At 40.9% G+C, this 21,862-nt stretch overlaps 2 protein-coding genes across 5 annotated transcripts in view; both read right to left on the bottom strand.

Moving 5' to 3' along the window:
* Positions 1-246: 246 nt before the first annotated feature.
* LOC117952595 lies at positions 247-11,741 on the bottom strand. Of its 2 annotated transcripts, none has more exons than XM_034884996.1 (13): positions 11,551-11,741; positions 10,679-10,824; positions 9,493-9,574; positions 9,025-9,160; positions 7,838-8,040; positions 7,255-7,391; positions 6,901-7,042; positions 6,316-6,600; positions 5,336-6,212; positions 4,995-5,302; positions 3,865-4,661; positions 2,001-3,058; positions 247-1,899 (listed from the first exon to the last, which is right to left on the bottom strand). In XM_034884996.1, exons 1-13 carry the CDS (start codon positions 11,728-11,730, stop codon positions 1,895-1,897), a joined length of 4,356 nt encoding a protein of 1,451 aa, XP_034740887.1. In that variant the 5' UTR covers positions 11,731-11,741; the 3' UTR covers positions 247-1,894. The 2 variants fall into 2 exon arrangements, with proteins under 2 accessions (XP_034740887.1, XP_034740886.1); XM_034884995.1 differs by having other exon boundaries at positions 247-1,887; positions 1,997-3,058; positions 11,551-11,740.
* A 2,555-nt stretch (positions 11,742-14,296) lies between these two features.
* The window catches only part of htr1fa (5-hydroxytryptamine (serotonin) receptor 1Fa), a 19,305-nt gene continuing 11,739 nt past the window's right edge, over positions 14,297-21,862 (bottom strand). Inside the window, exons 2-4 of one of the 3 annotated variants that reach the window (XM_034885382.1) lie at positions 18,305-18,427; positions 17,120-17,222; positions 14,297-16,843 (exon numbers count right to left, since the gene is read on the bottom strand). In XM_034885382.1, coding sequence (XP_034741273.1) covers positions 15,622-16,842 — 1,221 coding nt within the window. In that variant the 5' untranslated portion in view covers position 16,843; positions 17,120-17,222; positions 18,305-18,427 and the 3' untranslated portion in view covers positions 14,297-15,621. Of the gene's footprint in view, positions 16,844-17,119; positions 17,223-18,304; positions 18,544-21,862 lie in introns of those variants that run through there. The other 2 variants (XM_034885385.1, XM_034885384.1) reach the window with 2 other exon arrangements.

Below are 21,862 nucleotides of genomic sequence, written 5' to 3'. Positions count from 1 at the left end.
AAGGTACTATATTTCTGTCTGTTTATCACTGATTTAGTCTTGGCACTAATACAATTGCGAACCATTTCTATACTGTACAGAACAGTGTGACAGTAAGAAGGCAGATTTTGGTCACAACTTTAATGAGTGATTCACAAAAAAGAAAACACCTCCACTTCGGTGTAAAAACTTAACAGCATAGAGAAGATAAAGTAGCCACAACCACCTCATATCCACTATTACTCATTTCTTGTGAGACTTTTTAGAATCTTTGAGACATCCTCTCTACTAAGACCAGAGCTCAGAGCTGTGCATGATTCATTTGGAAGACTACAATAATGAAACTAACATGCTAAACATCATAGAACTCATCTTTCCACCAGTTAACATGATTTAACACGGTTGCAAACACTGTTCATGATATACTACATGTAAATCTACACTTTCAGGACAGGATTTTCCAATCATGTGGAAGCCGTTGATGGTGGAATTTTGAACACCACAGGCGGGAACGCCAGATGTTTCAGAAGTCCCCCTGAGCATGATGGGACACCAAGTGTACAGCAAGAGGAGAAAAAACACTATTCAAAGACAGATTCTTAACACCAACCCATTTCTTTCCAAAACAGATTATTAGAGGGTAAAAATAAATGATTGTTGTCCATGAATGAAGTTAGCGTGGGTACCGCGTCTATAACCTTAATCAGAGGCTCAAATAGAACCACTTGATCAAAAATGGCTTTGGCTTTTGGCAAACGAAAGAAAGTCTGATTAAGTTCAAATTAAATGTACATTTTTAACAAGTGATAAAAATGAATTCATTTAGCCGACTGTTACAGGCTTCAGTTTGTGGCCGACGTGGACATGTACTTGATAGTGTCGACAGGCCAAACTGAAAGACAACCAAAAACAAATAAATACATCTTCCAGTTATATATACGTGTTACTGTAACTTTACCACGGTACGGTAAGTCCAGTGATACTTTGTCATTAAAACACTAAAATAGAAATACTAGGATGACAAGTTATTTTAAGGCGTTACATAACATGTTTGTTTACTCTAGAGAGGTTGTCTTGGGCCATATTTGGTTTGTCAGACATTTTTCAGCGTTACATTTAGATTTGTTTTAATGACCAATGTCTGAAGACTTACCATAGATTAAGAGAAGATACACTCACAGGCCATCTGTTAGGTACACCTGTTTAACTGTTCGTTAATGTAAATATCTAATCAGCCAGTCACGTGTTAGCAACTCAAGGATATTTAGGCATGTAGGCATGGTGAAAACATGAAAGCAAGGATCCATCCTGCTTCATATCCACGGTTCAGGCTGGCGGGGGTGTGGAGGTGTTTTTTTTTTACCACACGGTGGGCCCTTTAGTCCAATCGAGCATCGTTTTAACACAGTCACCAGATTTCAATCCAATACAGCACCTTTGCAATGTTGTAGAAAAGGAGATTAACATCATGTGTGATGCTCTCATGTCAAAATCTCTGAAGGACTGTTTCCAGCCTCTTGTTGATTATATGACATGAAGAATGAAGGCAGTTCTGAAGTACTTGATGTAAGCAAAGTGTACCTACTGAAGTGGCCGGTGAGTGCATTTATCACAGATTTGTTTTACCTACTTGACAAAATGACACACAAAGTTATGTTTGGAGACAATGTGACAAAACTAGTTTTAGCTATTCAAAAGTACTGCTTAAAAAAGGTTCTGTCAATGAAATAAACCTCGAAATTAACCGTTTTGGCACATTTTTGTTTACAAACTGGTATTCAGCAATTAAATAAGTACTGTATCGGAGTAGTAGGAAATGGTTCCAGTTTTCCTTTATCTTGAATGCTTGCCCTGAGCCAGCTGGCTTGTTTCCATGAGTACAGTCACTCCAGTTACAGCTCCTCTTCCCTCACTTCTAACCTAAAAAACAAAAACACAAATGGATTATCCAGTGGTTAAAGTTGGTTAGAAATAACTAACCGCTTGTTACACTTTGGAATCAGTGCACCAAGCATACTCACTTTCGTCATCGGAATCAAAGCCAAAGAGTGCCGAGCAGGTGTTAAGGGCTTGGTGTTTCTGGAACTCCTCTGCGCTGCTGAAGGAGGAAAGACATTTGTCACAGCGCTGCCTGATCTTCTGTGCAGAGGCCACATCTCCCACCTGCTGCTTTTCTGGGACAGGCTCCACATTTTTCTTATTGCTCCAGTAAGTGTTTTTCCTTGGAGAAGGCTCATCAGCGGGCCTCCTTTTGCGCATTGAGAGCCGAGATTCGTCCAGGTAGGTGGAGGGTGGCGGCCGGATAAAGGGGGCTTTGATGAAGGTCGCATAGGATGGGTCTTCGGGTTTGAAAGTTTTGTGCTCAGTAATGTGTGGCTCTCCGAGTTTCTGCTGTACTCCCTCAGATATAGTGGACAAATCCTCAGGGTCTCGGACATTCAAGGGATCCCACTCAATGGGCTTTCTTTTTCGACAGCTCTTACTTGGGGTTGTTGCAGCATTTCCTGTTCGGGAAGTGGAGCTCTTCCCCTCTGACACATGGTTTCTTGTCTCAGCCTCATGTCCATTAATGGTGGCTATGCTCTCATCTATGGGCTCATGAGGGACTGTGTTCTCAGTTTTCACACAGTTTGCAGGTATCGACAGGTTCTGATTGCTGCCTGAGATTTCACAAAGCGGATCTTCAGTTTGTACAATTACATTCAAATCCTCATTACAATAGGCCGGACTCTCCCTCTGCTCCGTTTTATTCTGCAGCCATATATCCTCAACCTTCACTCTCTGCTTCCACGGAGCTTCGGGATTTAGCTTCTTCTGTCTCATCTCTACCTCCTCTCTTTGAGGCGCTGGGATGTAGTGTCTCCATTCATGGTCATATAGACCTTGAAGGGTCGAGAATAGCTTCTCACAGTCTGTGAATGAACATTGAGGTCTGAAGGGCTGATGAGTCCTGACATGGTCCTTTAATTCCTGCATCGTCAAAAAGCGCCGGGTACACTCCAGGTGGTAGCAGAAGTGCTGGAGAGCAGTGCTGTGGCGCTTCATGTGGTCCTTATAATGCTGGAGGACCTGTATCTGCCTGTTAGAGGAAAGCACAGTCAGCACAATAAGCATGTCTTAGAAAATAGCAGTAACTTCTACTGTATTTGCAAAAATTGTAAAATTTGAAAACAATTACTGTACATTTGGCTAATGAGAAGAAAATAATGGTTGTGATCCTGAATTTGTATCATGTGAACTTTGCCAGTTTACAAACATCAACCACTGTGTTGTCTCTAAAACTCGGGAATACAAACAAGCACCAAAACTTTAAAACTTGTCGTCATCCTCCACTCTTTCCATTATCTGCCCCATCAGAAAAGTGGGTTGATTGATTCATAGTCTATGTCGACAATGTTTCATTTACGGGATTGTCTGGTGCCGCCGAAGGTTCCGCCAGATACGTCTCATCTGTCCAATCTGGGTTTTCTGTTGCACGACCAAAACAACTTTTGAACAAGCATGTTCTACCGAAACAAGTTTGTTCCCGAGGCTATTTTGCAGAGGCGCCGTTGCTCTGTCCGACGATTGTGATTGGTTAAGAGAAATGGCAATAAACCAGAGCACACTTTTCTCCTATCCTGGAATACTGTGTAGAGAAGCCAGACCTTCCGCCACAGAGCTGAGGAGGAAGGTCTGGCAATGCGATTTGAATTGATTCATAACTTAAGTCTATTTCCACCATTTCTATTTTAGATGGGCACTAGATGCAAAACTGGGAAAATATTTATCGGCAGCTATGCCAGACATTGATTAAATGGATGTTGTCATGCATCCAACTTCCCACATTTAATTGTACCCGTACATAGTCCAAAACAAAATGTAATATAGAGCAGATAAACTTACCTTAAGCATATGCTGCACTTGTGTTTGCCCCACACAAAAGTCTTCTCCAGCACCTTCTCTTCGTTAATGTGGCATTTGATGGCATGCTTTCTTAGTGTGGTGCTGTTCCTCAAGAATACTCTATCACAGGATTCTGAGGGGCACAGGTGATACGTGATGTCCACAGCGTACCCATTTTCTCCTGCTGGCTTCCCTTCCCCTCCCCCTTCTCCTTCTCCGTCCTTCACCATCACAGATGTATCTTTTACAATCACCAGGCCATCTTTAATGACTACCTGCTCATCCTTGAAGTCTACCCGCTTGAATATATTAGCATCAGGGTTCTTGCACTTTTTGTGAAGCACAGATGTTTTCTTGATGAGGGTGCGGAGGTTTCTAATGATTCGATCTTCCCTCTTGAGACTTGACACTTTGGTTTTGCCTCCGGGTTTCTGTTCGGGAGTTTTCTCATCCGAAACGGGAGTCTGAATTTCATCCTGAGGCTGACTCAGTTTTTTCACATTATCTACAATTCCATTAGCAGCTGGAGTGCTCTCAGTGCAAGGCTCCATATCGGGGGGTTTCTGTCGGCACATTTCATCAATGTGGTCCAGGACGTGCTTTTTGGCAAAAGGGAGGTGTTTGAAGCGTTTTTCACAGAGTATACATTTAAGTTTCCTACTTTTAAGGTGTGAGAGAGCATGCCTCATAACATTTAGGCCCTTGTAGTCTTTGCGGCAGAAGTTGCAGTGGTACGTCAAGTGGGCATACTTTTGAGTACGGAGTACTCTATCCTTCCACGTTCTCTTGGCTTTTACCTGGAGGAAGAGAAAACAAATTAGTGAAAGAAGTGCTACAAGTTCAACGGAATAAGTAGAATATCAAATCAAATTCAAAACAAAAGATACTTCAACGCGCTCATGTCATTATATTTCCCTTACTTTTATGCAGTCAATGCTAAATATTCTCCCTGAATAAGCGTTTTCACAAGAATGTGTGTTAACACACACGTTTCACTGTAGTACTTTATTCAAAGCAAAATCTTGCAAATGCATCATCTAACAAGTAAGACAAGACACAGACACATTCATTTCTAATACAGTCTGGGAATTATGAACATAAAAATTTGAAATTACAGACAAACAACTGACCTCAGTGTTTGACTCTTGTGTTTGTACTGTGGATTTGGGCACCTGTCCTGTGTTGCCATTAACCTCATTTGGCGCTGAGGATTCTAAAGGATGCACTTTCTCACCATCAGGCTTTTTGGACATAAGAGAGTAGCTGTGTAACATTATTGGACAATCCATTAAGTCTAAGGGCGGACCATCAAGTTCAGGATCAGCTTCAACAGCAGGAACAGCACCTTGAGGCTCACAGGGAAGACCTTCACAGACCTTTGTTTGAGATTCCATTTGGGTTTGTTCATTGGGACTGCTACCACAGACCAAGTCAGGATGTTTGGGACTGCTACCACAGACCAAGTCAGGATGTTTCTCAAGTCCATTTTCCTTCTCAAGATCATCCATTTGCTCACAATGATTCTCTTTCGGTTTGCTCATTTGTTCAAGTTCATTCTCCAGGTGAGGCATATCCAGCTCCTTGTCTTCTGTGTCAATTATCTCCTCAGACCCAGACTCCTCCTCTGTAAGGGCCATTTCATTATCAGGGTAGGAGAGTTCAAATCTTTGTAAAGGCTTCCGTCCCCGTTTTTTCCCTTTAACTTTCACCTTCTTCTCTTTAACTTTCACCTTCTTCTCTTTAACAGTCTGCACCTGCTCCAGCCTGGGAACACCCTGCAACCATCTTTTCTTCTGACCCTTCCTTTTTAAAATTTGGCTCTTCACATACCTAGACAAGTATTCTCTCTTGCGGGTTAAGGGGGCTTTTACGGAAGATGAATTCTCAATGTTAGTGTGATTGTGTCTTAGCGAATACACAGGCGTATTGCCTAAAGAGGTGGAATTGAGATTGTATTTGATCTCTGGATCATCACCAAAGTCGGCCTCATCGTCAGACATAGATTGGTTTCTCCTTCGCAGGCTTTTCCCCCATTTTCTCCTCTTAGGAAGAGCATTTTTTGATGGGTTAACACACTTTTCTGTCTTTCCATCCACAGTCTGCTCCTCTAGGAGGTCTTCGTTCACAAAAACAGTTTCAGTGCCCTGGCAGGATTTGAAACCTTGAGTGCATGAGTCATTTATACACCTATTTATTAACAGCTCTTCATTGTATTCCTTCTCCTCTTCCTCCATCTCACTAAGAACAGCAGCTTTCATGGCCTTGTCACTAATCAACTCCAAGCAATGGGTCCTGAGGGTTAGGAGGTTCCAAAACTCAGGGTCAAAGCACAGGCGCTCCTTGAGCATCTGGAAAACAAAGATGTAAAAGTCTTAGCGACAAATCATAATGCTAATATATCCAATATGTCATCATATCAGATCATATTTGTGACTCTTCATCCCCTCTCACCTGCAGAATATGGAAGCGAACACTGGTCCGGACAGGGGTGTTGTGGGGATGCGGTTCCTGGTCAGGATGCATGTAAAGCAGGCAAACAGTTCGGTAAGCTTCCAGGCTGCGTTCCTGGCAGAAGACCAGCAGGGCACACGCCCGACAGATCTCCAGGTCATGAGGTTGCAGGAAGGCGATGGTCTTGTAAATAAGGGACCGGGTTACACTGTCTACCTGCATGTCACTCATCTGCAAGGCCCTGGCACAAAGCTCCACACAGACCTGGACTCCATCAACCCCCAGCTGTCAAATAATTACAACAAGGTCAAATGGTAGATAGGAGAATAAAATGCTTAGGACCAAGATGAGAAAGAATACATATTTTCAATTTAACTCAAGACAAAACTGAAGCTGTGTGCTTCCAACAGTGTAAAGAGTGTTTTCAACTGATAATAATCTTCCTCAGGTATGAGGAGTGTGAGATCCTTGTCAGATCTAGGGGTTTGTCAGTTTGTTCATACATGTTCCAGAAGAAAGCTTCAAACTAAGTGCAAAATATGTTCTCATCTTTTGTCCTGAGAAAAAAAGAGATGTCAATCGCACCTCTGTGGTGACCAGCTTGATGAAGGGGAAGATGGCTCTGATGTTAGTAGCCGAAGAAGCCAGCTGCAAGCACTCGTCGAGGAAGCCATGTCTGGAGGGATGGGCCCTAAGATGCAACCTGCTCCAGATGAACACCAAATCCCTGCAGGAGGCAGTGGATGCCAAGCCAAAGACATCAGTTATGTGTTAATTAAGCATCAACTGTTCTAATTCCTAAGTCAGTATTCAGAGGCAGGACTGAACCAAATCAAAAACATCAAACTGTGCATCCACTAGTTCCAAGCTTTATCGTACACATATTGAGCAGACACAATTTAAAGAACCTAAATATACATGTCTGAAGGTCATTCTTACCAGATGTAGTACATGTCTCCATTGTGGAGCTGCTGGGTAAGGAAAGCTTTACAGAGAGACAATGGAAGTTCATCTTTTTCAACGCTCTCTGTGTTGCAGATGATCTCCACTGCATCACGGCCATCTATCTCTGCCATCTGTGGAAGGAAGCATATACATGCATAAAATACACCAAATGCAAAATACATCAAAATGCATTACAATCAGGGATACAAGGAATACAAGAAACATGTTCAACTGGCAGCTACTATAGTGTTCATTGACCTCAATCACACAGTATTGACAAATTTCTGTATTTTTGTATACCATCATAACCCTGAGTTCAGTTTGAATAATTTATTAGATTATTACTGGCTAATTCACATTTTAGACGACTGATATCATAGTCCAATTATTTAGAGAGAACATGCAATGCAATTTATTTTCTTCCCCATTTAACTTGTGTAACTATTTTTGTTGCTTGTGTTTAAGAATAATCATTTCCACCAACCACATCTCTGCCACCTGAGAGGAGAAAACACTGTCCCTTACACAGCCCCACAATGCCTCAAATTCAAATCCTTTGCCACTCTTTGTCTCTTACCTCCTTGTGGAGGTGTTCATGCAGTGAGGCCTTGTAGAGGCAGGTCAGGTAGGCCTGATGGAAGTACAGATGCTTTGCAGTCTCGGGAATTTCCAGGCAGCTTTTAGCCAGGGCCATGGCTTCTTGCATTCGTTCACAGGCACGCAGATAGCGAATCCGCAGCTCAAAGAATACCGGCAACTCTGAGTTTAAGTAGTCCTCAACTGCATGGGAGTGAATTACGTGAGTTAATGTATATGATATGGGGTATTGACATGTTGGCTTGGGTAATGTCAAATAGAGGAACACTGTCTGATTTTAGTTTCATTAGAATCCTACACTGGCCCTTGAGTGTTATTGACGGCAAAGGGTTCGATGTACTGTAAAAACTTAGTCTTATTATTTTTTAAGCATTACATAAACAGCTTAACATACAGTTTACAATCAGCTATTACTTTGTCTAAAAACATTTTGTCAACTGCTGATGAGCTCAATACAATTTTAGGAGAAATTGGACTTTTGAAAAAGCTACTATTTATCATATAGTGTAAATGACCAGCCATGAGCCACGACAGCCTGCAAGCAAACTTTTGCTTAACAAATCAATAGAAAACAACAGCGATTCCAATTGTGTGTGGATTGACAGTGTGATAGAGATAAGGGCAGTGGTTCCCAAACTGGGGGGTCCAGAGTTATAACAGGGTTTTTCATTTTATTTAAATAATGCATAGTTTTGTTGCACTGCTAGAAAAGCATGGAGATATGTGCCAGGTGAATGAAAAGCAGACGATGAAGCTACACTAAACACCACATCTAACAAAACAAGGACAAAATGCATAGTGGTGGCTACAATTCGATCTAAGGAGCCAACTGCCAATCGAATCGAATTGTGTCTTGATGACAAACCCTTCGTGGAAAAACAGCTGATTGATGCGTATCTGTATCTCTCTCTCTCTGGTTTAAAAACCCCTCAGCTAATTAAGGATACGCAGAAAGGTGTGTGACAACCTGTCACACACCTGATCAATCAGCATTGCTGCTCCACAAAGCTGTGTGTGCACGTCTTCTCTTCGACTGCATCTCTTCATTATGTTTTTTGATGAACAACCCCAGTGGGTCTTATCAGTAGCAAGTCTGGTCACAGGTTCAAAATGCAGTGTTTCCTGTGTGTGTGCCATATCAGCTATTAAATATAGCGATGAACCTACCCTCTTTTGGTGTCAAGTCTGCCTCCTTCAAGATTCCTTGCAGCACTGGATTCTCCCATGGGCCTCCCGCTTTGATGATCAGCTTCACATGCTGAAGGTAGATGTTCCTGTGCCTCAGAAGTTGAGAGTGGCACTCCTGCAAAGAGTGCCAAAAAAATGGTTTATTCAAATTTTCTTAACAAACACATCTGATTTTTGTGAAATCGCCAATCACAATGACTTTTAGATTTCTAGTTTGTTTACTGCATACGAAAATAATCTAAGTTACAACGGACAGCCGGAGTAGCAGTAGCAAACACTCAAGTCGTTATTTTAAACAAAAGAAATTGTGGTAAGACCTGTTGGTTGGGTACTGGTAACTTTTACTAAACACTCACAGCTAATTAATGGCAGGTATGGCAGTGGGTCTTATGAAAGTGTGTTGTGTGAATAAGTAAACAAAGGATTGCGTTTGTAAGTTGTTGTCACCTGAAAGGAATCAAGGATGTCTTTTAAAGGCTCTTCCACAAATTCTTCTTTGCTGAAAAACAGCATCAGTTCGAAGAAGCTCCTGCAAGACAATGAGAGGAGCATTAGTTTGCGAAAAACATCTCAAAGTAAGGGAGACAACCTCTTAATCCGTAATTCAGCTCATCAAACCCTTGGCAGTTATTTTCCATGCAAGTGCTAGTCAAAGGGTAAATAATGAGCACATTGCTGTGTCACTATTAGCAGCTGATCCTAGCAAAAAGCTTTTAGCTATAGCTCTACTGGTCTACTATTAGTATGCTCCAGCATTTTCCTTAAAGCTTTAGTGTGTAGCTTTTTGATATTAATAAATATCCGTTACGTTTAAGCCATTACCAAATGGGTGCTACAAAGCTAATAAAGACTCTCAGCTACAAACAACTCTGTCTGTATTTCTCAGTATGACTTTGTTCAGAAGATTGTGTTGTCCGTTGATCTTCCTGCGCAAGAGAAGATAATTACTTCTTCTGAAGAGTCCATCGTGTTTTTTAAATCCTCCTGTCCTCCTTAGCTGCTAGCAAATGCATTAAGGAGGGATGGCAGCGCATGCACAATCATGTAAGGCTTGTATCATGTAGACGTGCTGACAATGTTGTTGTCATTACTTAGAATTCCTCAAAGGGCCGACAGAAACTATGCACTACAGCTTTGACAACAAACAAGCATGGCTGCCACGTCCACTATGGTATATGGTTTAGTTTTAGATTATCGGTATGGATATACAAAGTGTAGGCTAAGAATTCCTTAGCAAAACTCATACTCTAAAGGGGCTGTACTTGACTTTTAGAACATCACCATAGCAGAAAACACATATTTGCTATGTATGTGGGTTTTTTTCCCCGAGTATTTTGAGTACAACCCCTTTAAAGTCTAATCAGCCCCTTGAAAAATCAACAAACATTGTTTAAATGAAAAAGCTATATACATTACACCAGGGCCAACCAATTTGAAACGAGATTGAGACGCTCCGTCTGACCCATCGGCTCCCACACCGTACAATGATTAATCATTTTTATTCAATTCATGAAGTTGCTCTGAAGTTGAAACATCATGCTTTCTGGTAACAGTTACTAAAATAAAATGCAAACATAAAGTTTACCTGTTAATGAAACTAAATATTCAATTTGCATTGTAACAAATTACTTACAAGGCCATACTGCTGAGAACATAGTGGATGTGCTGACAGCCATCAGGGAAGGCAGCAGTGGCTTTAGTGAAACTGCAGAGTGCAGTGCGCAGCACCTTTAGCTGAGGAAGAGGAACTTGCCATTGCCCTGTGTACTCCTCAACCAACTGTGCAGGAAGAACACAAAATGTAGAAATATTAAATATTTGGTCATTTCAATATTATTTAATATTAAATAAAGTTTCTTTCAAAGTCGCACAATTTAACATAATAGGTTACAATTGATCACCACCCTTTTTTAATTAAACAGTTAAAACATTGTATTTAAAAGAAAAACTCTACACATATTAGGACATGGCTGGTTGCCTGAGCATGCCTGCTGTTGAAGTTACTTGTAAGTTCAGTGAGGTAGGGATCAGTGCACATACAACGATTTCACAGTCGTGTGTCTTAAAGAAGGCATTAGCTAACGTTGGTGATTACGTTATTAACTTTACTGTTATTAACATGATTGCAATTTCTTGCTAGAACACCCAATTGTATGTTGAGCTCATACAACATTAACGTTTCCGTTTAGTGGATTTTAATAAGCTTAGCGTAATTAACTGACTAGCTTACTAGCTAACGTACTAAGCTAACGTTAAGCATTATCAAATGTCAAGCAGATATCTCGGGACAGACGGTTACTACATAGCATAGCGAGCAACACAGTCGTTATCTACATTTTTGTAAACTATTTATGTTGCTTTTCTGACGGGCTATGCAACAGTAGCTAGCTTAGCTACACATAGAGCTAGTCTAGAGGCTAACGTTAGCTAGAGAAGCTAGTAGCATTAGCAATAAACAGACGCCGACTATGGAGAGACCATCTCACAAAATGGAGTCTAACATACCTCACAGAACTCAGAGCAATATCCTTTGCTATTCAGAGACGCCTCATCGCTGCAATGTCTACTACACAGTGTGTCCAGAGCTAATTCAAGCCCGTCTGTTTCCAAATCACTTTCGCTGTCCGCCATACTGTCTGCTGTATCCAGCGCATAGCCAACGTTGCCAGGTTTGTAAGATAGCATCCCCCTATCCCCCACGACAAAACACTTCAGACCTGGCAACCTTGTTATTAAGTTATAAACTTGTCTCGCATTGCCAGACCTATCTCCATAGCTCAGTGGAACGTTCTAATAAAGTGTATTGTTTTTGACAATACACAACAAACTATCATCTCCAACCATTTTAAATTACTCTTATTAAATAGGCTACTGATTTACATAATATTATTAACTCATGAAATGGACCTATTCACAGCACCACACAGAGAAAACATATGTAGAGAGCTTGATGGCCCAGGAGTCAAAGTCAAAATTATCACATTATGACATTGATTTGAGCCGGATATATATTGTTGAGCCAAAAACTTTAAACAGCTTCATCTTCATAATTTCTGTCTGTGAACGTAATTTCCCAATGATCAGATTAGTATTAAGAAAAGTGTTTTCAGTAGAATTCTGTTTTTAGTTTTACAGGCTCTAATTGGTACAAGTATTACACATTACATATTCAAGAAGAAGGTGTACATTTTACCAACAAACCTGGCAATAAAGAGGAAAAATAAAGGATGAAGAAGAAATGAAAGCTTACACGTGCTTCTGTGAAAGAAACATCTTTCCTTAACTTTTCAAAGCCCTCCTCAAGGAGTCATTTTATAGCCAAATAATGTCTCATAAATTGCTGTCGATTAAAATTATACTGGTAACATCAACTTCAGTAAAGAACATAAGCATTCCTATTGTTTACCGTCAGTAAGAAAGGAGTTGGGACAAAACATCCTTACCTCTAAGAACATCAACCACTTTTTTAGGGCCTGCCGATGATTCAGGGAAAGGCCTCCTGTTCTCCTCGCCATGTTGGAAAAAGAGAAAAGCCTTTGCCTCATTTCTGCCTGATGCCTGCATTACATACAGCTATGTTGCTGCTGCTGCTGCTGCTGTTGTCTGCGTGCTATGGAGAATAGGCAGTCCGTTTCATAACAGATGTGGGCTCAGTGGTTGGTGACAGCACTCAACAAGCTTGTGTGTGCATGCACATATAACCTCTACCCATACATTTTATTTTTTAAAGGTCCCATGGCATGAAAAATTCACTTTATGAGTTTTTTTCTAACGTTAATGTAAGTTCCCCAGCCGGCCTATGATCCCCCAGTGGCTAGAAATGGTGATAGGTGTTAACCGAGCCCTGGGTATCCTACTCTGTCTTTGAGAAAATGAAAGCTCAGATAGGACGATTTGCAATCTTGCCCCTTATGAGGTCATGAGGAGCAAGGTTACCTCCCCTTTGTCTGCTTTGCCTGCCCAGAGAATTTGGCCTACCCATGAGAGAGAGAGAGAGACATTATGGCTTTCAAACTAGCAAAGTGGCAGTTGGTCAAGGCCACAACCCCAGCCTCCACCTTGCCCCCCCCTTCTCCTTTTCAATAGCTACAGACTCAAAAATGGCACATACTAAGGAAAGCTCATGGTGGGACTGGCTCTAATAGCTGTAATTCTGCACAAAGGCTGTATTTTGGGAAAGAGACTTCAGATACAGCATTAGGGGACCACTAAGGCCTCCATAAAAGCATCAATAGACTGCCATGTCATGGGACCATTAAACTTTTGAAACAAATTGCAGACTTCAGTTTGGATAGGTGGTGCTGGGTCAAAAACACTTTTGGGACATAGGACTCTAGTTCTGCCAGTGGTGTTTTGTGTGGAAGAGAAGAGTGGCAAGTCCATGTTTTCCTGCTAGTACCTGGAGACACCCACCAGCTGTTCGGTTTTCCTGCACAGGGTGCCTTAATTAACGAGACATAGGAAAAATGTTGTGGACTTCCAGTTCTACAGCCTACCTTAGCAAATCAGGTAAAGCACAAGCGACTGGCCCCACCATATACAGTATGTGAGGAACCACTTTCATGGCTGCATCAGCTCCACAACACTGGTGTGTGGAACTGGGAACTTCTAACTGTACGTTTGACAAGACAGAGGGGAAATAAAGTATGTCTGTGTCGTTGAAGGGTAGTGGCTATGATGGGAGGGTTATTGTTAAAGATTCACTATCACACATAGGCTACAGTGAATTAAGGCATTCAGATTTAATGTACTCTTTTAGAATACTTCTTGTGTAATAAAAAGCATACATATATTTTCCATGAAACAGTCTATGTAACAGGGAGGACCTGTACAGTTGATTTTAATTACTTTTATTTGTTTGGTGTATGAGGCCATATGAGCAATACAATATTTCTAGACCAAGAGAGAGAGATAAAGAGAGAGAGCGAAATACAGAGAGAGAGAGTGAGAGAGAGAGAGAGATAGAGAGAGAGAGAGAGAGAGAGAGAGAGAGAGAGAGAGAGAGAAAGAGAGAGAGAGAGAGAACGATGGGGTTCATTTCAGCCAACTGGAAAGTCTGTAGTCATTCTGCTATCCACCAGGGGGCGCTATCACATCAGAATATAGAAAATAACTGGTCTCTTCACATTCAGCAGATTGAAATATGGGGTTGAAATACAATCAATGTTCATTGCTGCTATCATTCTCTCCGTATAAATACTGTACCAAATCTTCACTCAGGAAATGATCATTAACTCAGAAGAACGGGGAAGATCATTCATATGTGGGCTGTTTATTATTTATTATTGAGACAGAGAGAGACAAAGAAAGAAACCGTTTACAATAACTGGTCATACTGTCACTGTATGTGTGTGTATAACAAACTGTGTATTATCTCTCTGGCATACAGTACACCCTCACACATGACTCATCCACAATATTTCCATCAACATATCGTGTTCCCTCTTGGAGGCAGTAAAGAAATAGTAGTTCTATTCCAAGTACTTGAGTGGGATTAATGTAATGAGGATTTCTGCACTGGTGGTTCTCACATTCATTGACCTAATGCTGGCTATTACATGGGAGCGAGATGGGATAGGGTGTTTAATGGCTCCAGGATAGATTTAAAAAATAAATACTCTTGGCAATACTAAATATGTTAATGAAACTTAAAATTTTGTGCAAAACATCATTTAAAGTGACAGAGTCTGTTGTAAAGTTGAAACAAGCTCAATTTTTGTATTGGTCCCCAAGTAAATCCTATTTCAAAATTGTGAATGTTTTATTAATAGTATGATTTGGTCCTAGAACATAAAACATATAATTCACATTGGTGGCATTCTTAACTGTTAATTTAAACATTTACATCATGGTATGTTGAGTTCAGTGTTGTGAAATTTATGAATGGCAGGCAATAACTTCCTGCTTTTGGATTCTCAGATGAATTTAGCCAGTACGTTGCCATTACCAGACAAAAAGCTTTAACAATCGACAAATTTATAATTCATATCTGTTGGAGTGCTTTGCCGAAGACAAGTCACATTCAACAATTTTTGTTCACAATCACTTTGACAGTCAATCAGATAAATATCCCCCTCTATAATGTAATGGACACAGGAAATCATCACTTGGTATGGTGTGGTATTTTACACATTAGCCAGCAGCTTGGAGTAGATACAAGGGAGGTCATTAGATGGAATGGATATAATGGTCAGCTATTTCAAGCTCCTTTAATGGGGCTGATCTCTAATGCTCAGAACCCAAACCTCAAAGGTCAGTGATGGCCTATTTTCTAAAAACCAACATGTCCATGTCCTTTCAAACACACCAATTAACATCAAGGAAATCTCAGGCCGTTCTATTATTAACAGAACTTTGATTTAAACATGGAACTTTGCTTCAAAGCTCATTTCTGAGCTGGTGCCATTTAGGCTGTTGGGATGTTGGGTGGAGATGGAAGTCAATCCTTACTGTCTCTCAGGCACATTTAGTCAGTATGCAGTCGGTACTCTTTTACCTCCAGCCTTTAATTTGTCCCTGCCAGTTACATGTGCATGTGTGGTGGTTTATGGGTATGATCAAGCACAATTGTAACCATCAGAGGTAATGACTGCACCTAACAAGTCTTTGGAAAGCTTTTTTAAAGTCTTCATTAAAGATGGTGTAGATGAGGGGGTTGATTAGCGAGTTTAGGTAGCCCAACCATGTCAAAAAGTCAGCCATCTCCATCGAAGTACTACAAGAACTGCAGGTGTTAACGATCACCTCCTTGACGAAAAATGGCAACCAACAGATGACAAAGGCCCCTATTATCAACCCCAATGTTGATGCCGCTTTGCGCTCCCGAGAGCCTGAGATCCGTGGTCCTTGGTAAAACTGGCTCCGACGTGACTCACTACGAGAATCACTACGTGACTCACTATGTGACTCGTGCCGGCGCGACTTGCTATGGAAAGCTTTTACCGATACACGCACCCGTTCACGTGGAGGCTCCTCGGTTGATGGTTCAGAGAAAGACTTTTCTGGTGGGCTTATGGGCTCTGGACTTTGAGGACCTCCATTGCCGTCACCATCTCCAGCAGGGTAGGATGATGGGATCATGCTCCCATTAGTCATGCCTGAGTGACGGCTAGCCCGGCTGGCCTCCCTGCGCATATACAGGGTCTGAGCGGCCCGGTAGATTTTGTAGTAGAGGATGAGGATGAGCAGCAGGGGAATGTAGAACGCTCCAAGGGTGGAGTACAAGGTAAAGGTAATGTGATGGTGCATCATGATGCACTGGTCTTCCTGCTCTGTATCCCCGCTGTAGTGCCGCCAGATTAGAGGAGGTAGTGAGATGAGGATGGACAACAGCCACACCACTGCCACCATCGCCCCAGCCCTGGCTCCCGTGCGTTTGCGGGAGTACTCCACTGCATCTGTAATGGCTCTGTAACGGTCGATGGCGATTGCAGCAAGGTGCAAGATGGAGCATGTGCAACAGGTGATATCCACACTCAACCAGATGGTACACACCACCTGGCCCATGTTCCAGGTCTCTTTCTGGATGTACATAATACTGAAGGGCATGACCAGCACAGCCACCAGCAGGTCGGTTACTGCTAATGAGCAGATGAGGTAGTTGGCTGGGTGGTGCAACTTGCGTGTGACTGCTATAGCTGTGATCACCAGGCAGTTGAAGAATGTAGTCAGGATAGCCAGTACGGACAGGGTCAGTGAAAGCAGGATCTTACTAGGAGGGAGTTTGGTAGTCTCCAGTGAGTCATTACCACTGCTGTTTGTGGCAAACACCCCTTCAGCGTAACTGGGAAAATCCATTCTGCAAGCACAATCGAAAGGGAGTTGTAAATTAGACATAAGGAAGCAGGGAGCTAAGGGCTGTAATTTTTGGGCTGCTGTGTGTATTGTTTTTATTAAATTTCCCAAAGTTGATGAAAATAAAGTTTCCCTCAGAATGTGCTTTTAAAAATGCTGCACTTTAAAAACTGTGCCCAAGGCCTTACAACATTAAATGGTTGAAAATCTTTATTTTAACTTGCCCACAAAGGTTTTCCAAAAAGTCTTAAAAAGTCCAAATCTAGCCATCCAGTCCTACCTGTTTAGGCTCTACTGTGTTGCATCCAGTTTGTTCAGTGTGCAGCAGGATCTGTCCTGGCCGCTAGTTGGGCCATCACATAACCTCTGTCACTCATTAACACCTGGGGGGGAGAGAGAGAGAGAGAAAGAGAAAGTGTTAGAAAGAGATAGAGAAAGAGAGAGGAAAATAGGGAGGTAAGATTGAAGAGAGAAAAAAGACTTAGAAGCAATACAGTAAAAAAAAAAACAAGCCAAGGACGAGTACACCTACACAGCAGATGAACGAATCGTGAATGGTTTATCAAAACCTAATGTTTGCATGTCTTTTTGAATTTCAATTTTAAGATGATCGATTGAGTGTTCACCAATGTGACTTGCATAGCGCTTTGGCTTGCATAAAAATATGAGTTTCCTGGGATCATAATGTCACAATCGTAATGCTGTTTCAGAGGCTTTTCAAAATTAGTAAGAATACAAAATTTTGGAGGATAACTTTTTTGGAAATATTTCCATTAACATGCTTAGGCCTACATTTGAAGCCATACAAATCAGACAGAAATATTCTGTCAACTGCTTTAATCCAAAAATATCACTATTTAAAGGTCCCATGACATGGTGCTCTTTGGATTCTTTCAGATTGGCCTTAGTGGTCCCCTGATACTGTATTTGAAGTCTCTTTCCCAAAAGGCAGCCTTGGTGCAGAATTACAGCCACTAGAGCCAGTCCCACAATGAGCTTTCCTTAGTATGTGCCATGTCTGAGTCTGTAGATTTTTAGGAGGGGGTCCAAGGTGGATGCTGGAGGTGTGGCCTTGACCAACTGCCACTTTGCTTGTTTGAAATCCATGATGTCTCTCTCTCGTGGGTGGGCCAAATTCTCTGGGCGGGCAAAGCAAAGAAAGGGGAGGTCCGGATCGGCCCATCTGAGCTTTCATTTTCTCAAAGGCAGAGCAGGATACCCAGGGCTCGGTTTACACCTATCGCCATTTCTAGCCACTGGGGGACCATTTGCAGGCTGGGGGAACTCATATTAATGTTTTAAAAAAATCCTAAAGTGAAATTTTCATGCAATAGGACCTTTAACACCAGCCACTACGATTGTTAGTACTATTGTCGGTGCAGCTCTCCTTTACTCTCCGCTTTGCACAGTATCCTGAAGACATGAGTGGGAACAGTTGCTATAGAAACAACAAGAAGTACAGTACTTTTTACTTACCGTGGCGATGGAGTAGAAGCAGCCAAACTCTGACTGTCGGGTCTCTCCTGAGAGTGTTTGATTCCCAGAGTAGGTCCAGGGGGGAGATAGGTGGGTGAGCGGGGTGCCAAGGCTACATGACAACAGAATGAGATCAGAGATTTCAGTTCACTTAACCTGAACAGATGGCAGTGTCAGCTAATATAATGTACCAGGAAAACTTTCAAAACCCCTTTTTGACAAACAAACGTATATCATTCTCATCATCATTACAATATTGATCACATTAAACAGTATAATTATGTTGTAGCAGTGCAGAGGCATATGAGTATTATTTCCCCTCTTCATTCAAGGTGTGGGCACTGGCTGTTCCTTAGCCAGACTTAGTCACCTAGGTGCTCTTTGCTTAGTGCGGTGGTTTTATTGTATGAAACAAAGTGTTTATAAAGCATACTGACACAACCTTTTAGATTACTGAAGAACCACGGCACTGTTTTTTACATTATATTTCTTTACAAATTATTTTTACTTTATATTTTTTCCAGACGTGCTCCTCTAGCTCACTGTTAACAGTGCCAGAGCACAGTGTTAAAAAAACTTAGCAGTTCTGGCCTGTTAGCAAAGGTTTTCAAATTGATTTTCAGTGTTGGTGCGAGAAAATGGCTTCCTAAAGTGAAGTCTCACCAAAAACTTTAATTAAGCTTTTGGCTTAGTTCAGTCGGGCACTGTTCATTATGCTACACGGCAAAATACTATCTAAATGTAAATGGTTTCATGGCTATTCTAAAACAAATTGCTATGGACCAATATCTGCTTCTTCATACCTGTAATTTAAGTCCACAGAATAATATTCCTGAGTGTGACGCAATTATACACGCCTTCCCATTTACAGTACCCTCGAATGAATTTGGAAAAAAACATGAATTGATATACAGATCACTTTTCTCAGATAAATAGATGATAATTATGGCTGCACTTCTGTTGTGCTCCATGTCACTGCACAGACATATTCAGAAAATAGTTCTTTTGTAAGTGTTTGTGCACAAACATATATTTAAAAAGACAGTATGGGCTCAGTAGGGCGTGTGTTTGAGCGTGCCTGTATGTAGGCTATTTGAGGAGATTGACAGTATGTGTTGCAGTGTCATCCTGTCATAAGATGCAACGAACAAAAATCATCTGCTTTTGTCTCAAAAGTTCTAAAACACAGGCTTTCTGTTCAAGGCCATCTTAAGATACACTCCAGTGATCCAGAGTGAGTCGGCTCTCTGCTTTATTCAGAACAAAAACCAGTGCCCTTGCATGAATTTCAGCAAAACAGGGAAAACAGCTCCATTCACTGACTGATGGTCACATTGTTATTAAATTATATAGTAACTTTCAAGTTTGTTTTGTATAGTGTTGCTACAGAACATTATTTTCATCATTAATTATCTATTGATGAGGGTGATAAGAGATTAGGAACCAGTAAACCCTGATAATGTTCAGTAGATTATATATTATATTAGCAGATTTATTCAGCACATAAATAACAACAATTTTCTAAATCAATTTGAGTTGGTTATTATGAGACAGTAATATCAAGCTGCAAAAATACTGTATGATGATGCTTCGGCAGTCTGAGAGTAACAGATTCAGGATGTGCAGATAATGAGGAGGCTGACAAAGCAGAAACGTGTTAAATATTTCCTCCACATTCAGACATGAAGATTTAAAGATTAGTTTATTCCATTCTCAACTTTTGCTTATGGTTCAAACACATAAGCAACACCGAAAAAGAATGTCAACCTCCTGACATTCAATTTCTCTCTCTCTCTTACAAGAAAAGGGAAGCTGCAGCCATGACATGGAGGACAATCTCTGAAACCCAAACAGTTTGGCCTAAGCAGGGCATCAAGCTGCCGAGACAGTGTAGTTATTAAGGAGGGGCGTTGTAAAAAAGCTGACTGACAGCCTCTGGAAAGAGCCAATATAGATGACTTACTGCAACCTCTGACGGCACAGCAACTCTCATTCATTTGCCAGTCTCTTTATCTTCATTCATCTACTGTGTATTTAATCTAGTTGTGGTGGTAAATGACAAAGTTGGCAGGAAGTAATAACGCAAAGGGCTTCCTTTTAAGAACATGAAATACTGTTTTTGTTTTCTCCTGAAACTAAAGTGGAAAGAAATGTAATACACGAGTGAAATATGAATTATACAATTCTGGTACAGAAAAACACCCTACATAAAAACATGTTGCCATGTTTTTTGGAATGTTAATGGCATGGGAGGATTTGAATAAGTAAAAGGCTCAGTAGAGGACGGAGTACTTAAACCTTCCCGTATTATGTTAATAGTTTTTTTTTCCTATTCAACTGCTATTCATTTTTAATCACATGTTTACAGATGAGACCACCAGCAAAAACAATCCAGCTCCACATCAATTAAAGATAAAAAACTAAAACTAAAAAGTATTAATGACTAGTATTTGGGATTATGATGACAAGTGACTAAAAGACTATGTGGGCGAATTGCTAATGTGTGTACTCACTGTCCCGCATTTCACAAAAGGGTTGATATCATTCCAATTACAAGCGGGCTTTAGTGGGCTAAACTGCTGTCATGTCCACTTTGCAGCATGCACTGTTCTTACTCATTGACCTGTGTACTCGTTTCAAGCTTGACTAGATCACTTCATGATACACACTGCACACATTTGGATGTTTTGATGGCTAAAATTATTTTTCAGTGATTTCTAGTGTTGGATGATTTTGATGAGTGGATGGTTTTAGGACACCTCAATGCATCACATCAAATTGTCGTTTTTACCTAATTTCTCCCACTTTGTGGTGTGCTGTCTAAATATTTGGTATTTAAATGCAAAGATTCTCAAAATCCCCACCATAATTAGTGTATGTGCACTGAAGGCTTGTAGTTGTACTGGATATTCAACCATGATTGATTGGCCAAACCAGTTGTGATGTCATAAAATCTTGCCTATGCTTGTGCTGTGCGTACACGTGTTCGACTCATAATAAGGGGAAACTTTGGTTACACTTAACTTGAAGGTATCTACAAAAGAGTGACATGACACTCTCATGAACGTGTCATGAACATTATAAACGAGACATGAACTAGAACAGTTGGGTCCTTGTAAATTGTAGTGTGGTTTAAACCTACTCTATCTGTAAAGTGTCTCAAGATAACTCTTGTTATGAATTGATATTACAAACAAAATTGAATTGAATTGAATTGAATAAACGCACTGCATATGACATGACGCTACTGTAGTAAGTGTCATTCGGTTTTGTCATGACAAGTTATGGATAGGGTTAGGTTAGGGTTTATAGGTCATGTCATTCTAGTAAAGTGTTACCCAAACTTTGCCCCTTCAGCAGGTAAAAGTGAAAACAACCTTCTAGTGTGAAAGTCTGCACATAAATCATTCTGTACAGTGAAAGATCCAAATGAAGTTACAATAATTAAAACCCATTTTTTAGTGGAGGACGTTTAGTAATGTTTCTGTTGACTGAACCATTTTTTGTTGGTTTTTCAGGCCTTCGTGGTCTTCAATTGACAGAATAG

The sequence above is a fragment of the Etheostoma cragini genome, chromosome 11, assembly GCF_013103735.1.
Source record: "Etheostoma cragini isolate CJK2018 chromosome 11, CSU_Ecrag_1.0, whole genome shotgun sequence".
Lineage (NCBI taxonomy): Eukaryota > Metazoa > Chordata > Actinopteri > Perciformes > Percidae > Etheostoma > Etheostoma cragini.
Note: the sequence above shows the minus strand (reverse complement) of the source record. Positions and strands in the feature narration are given on the sequence as shown.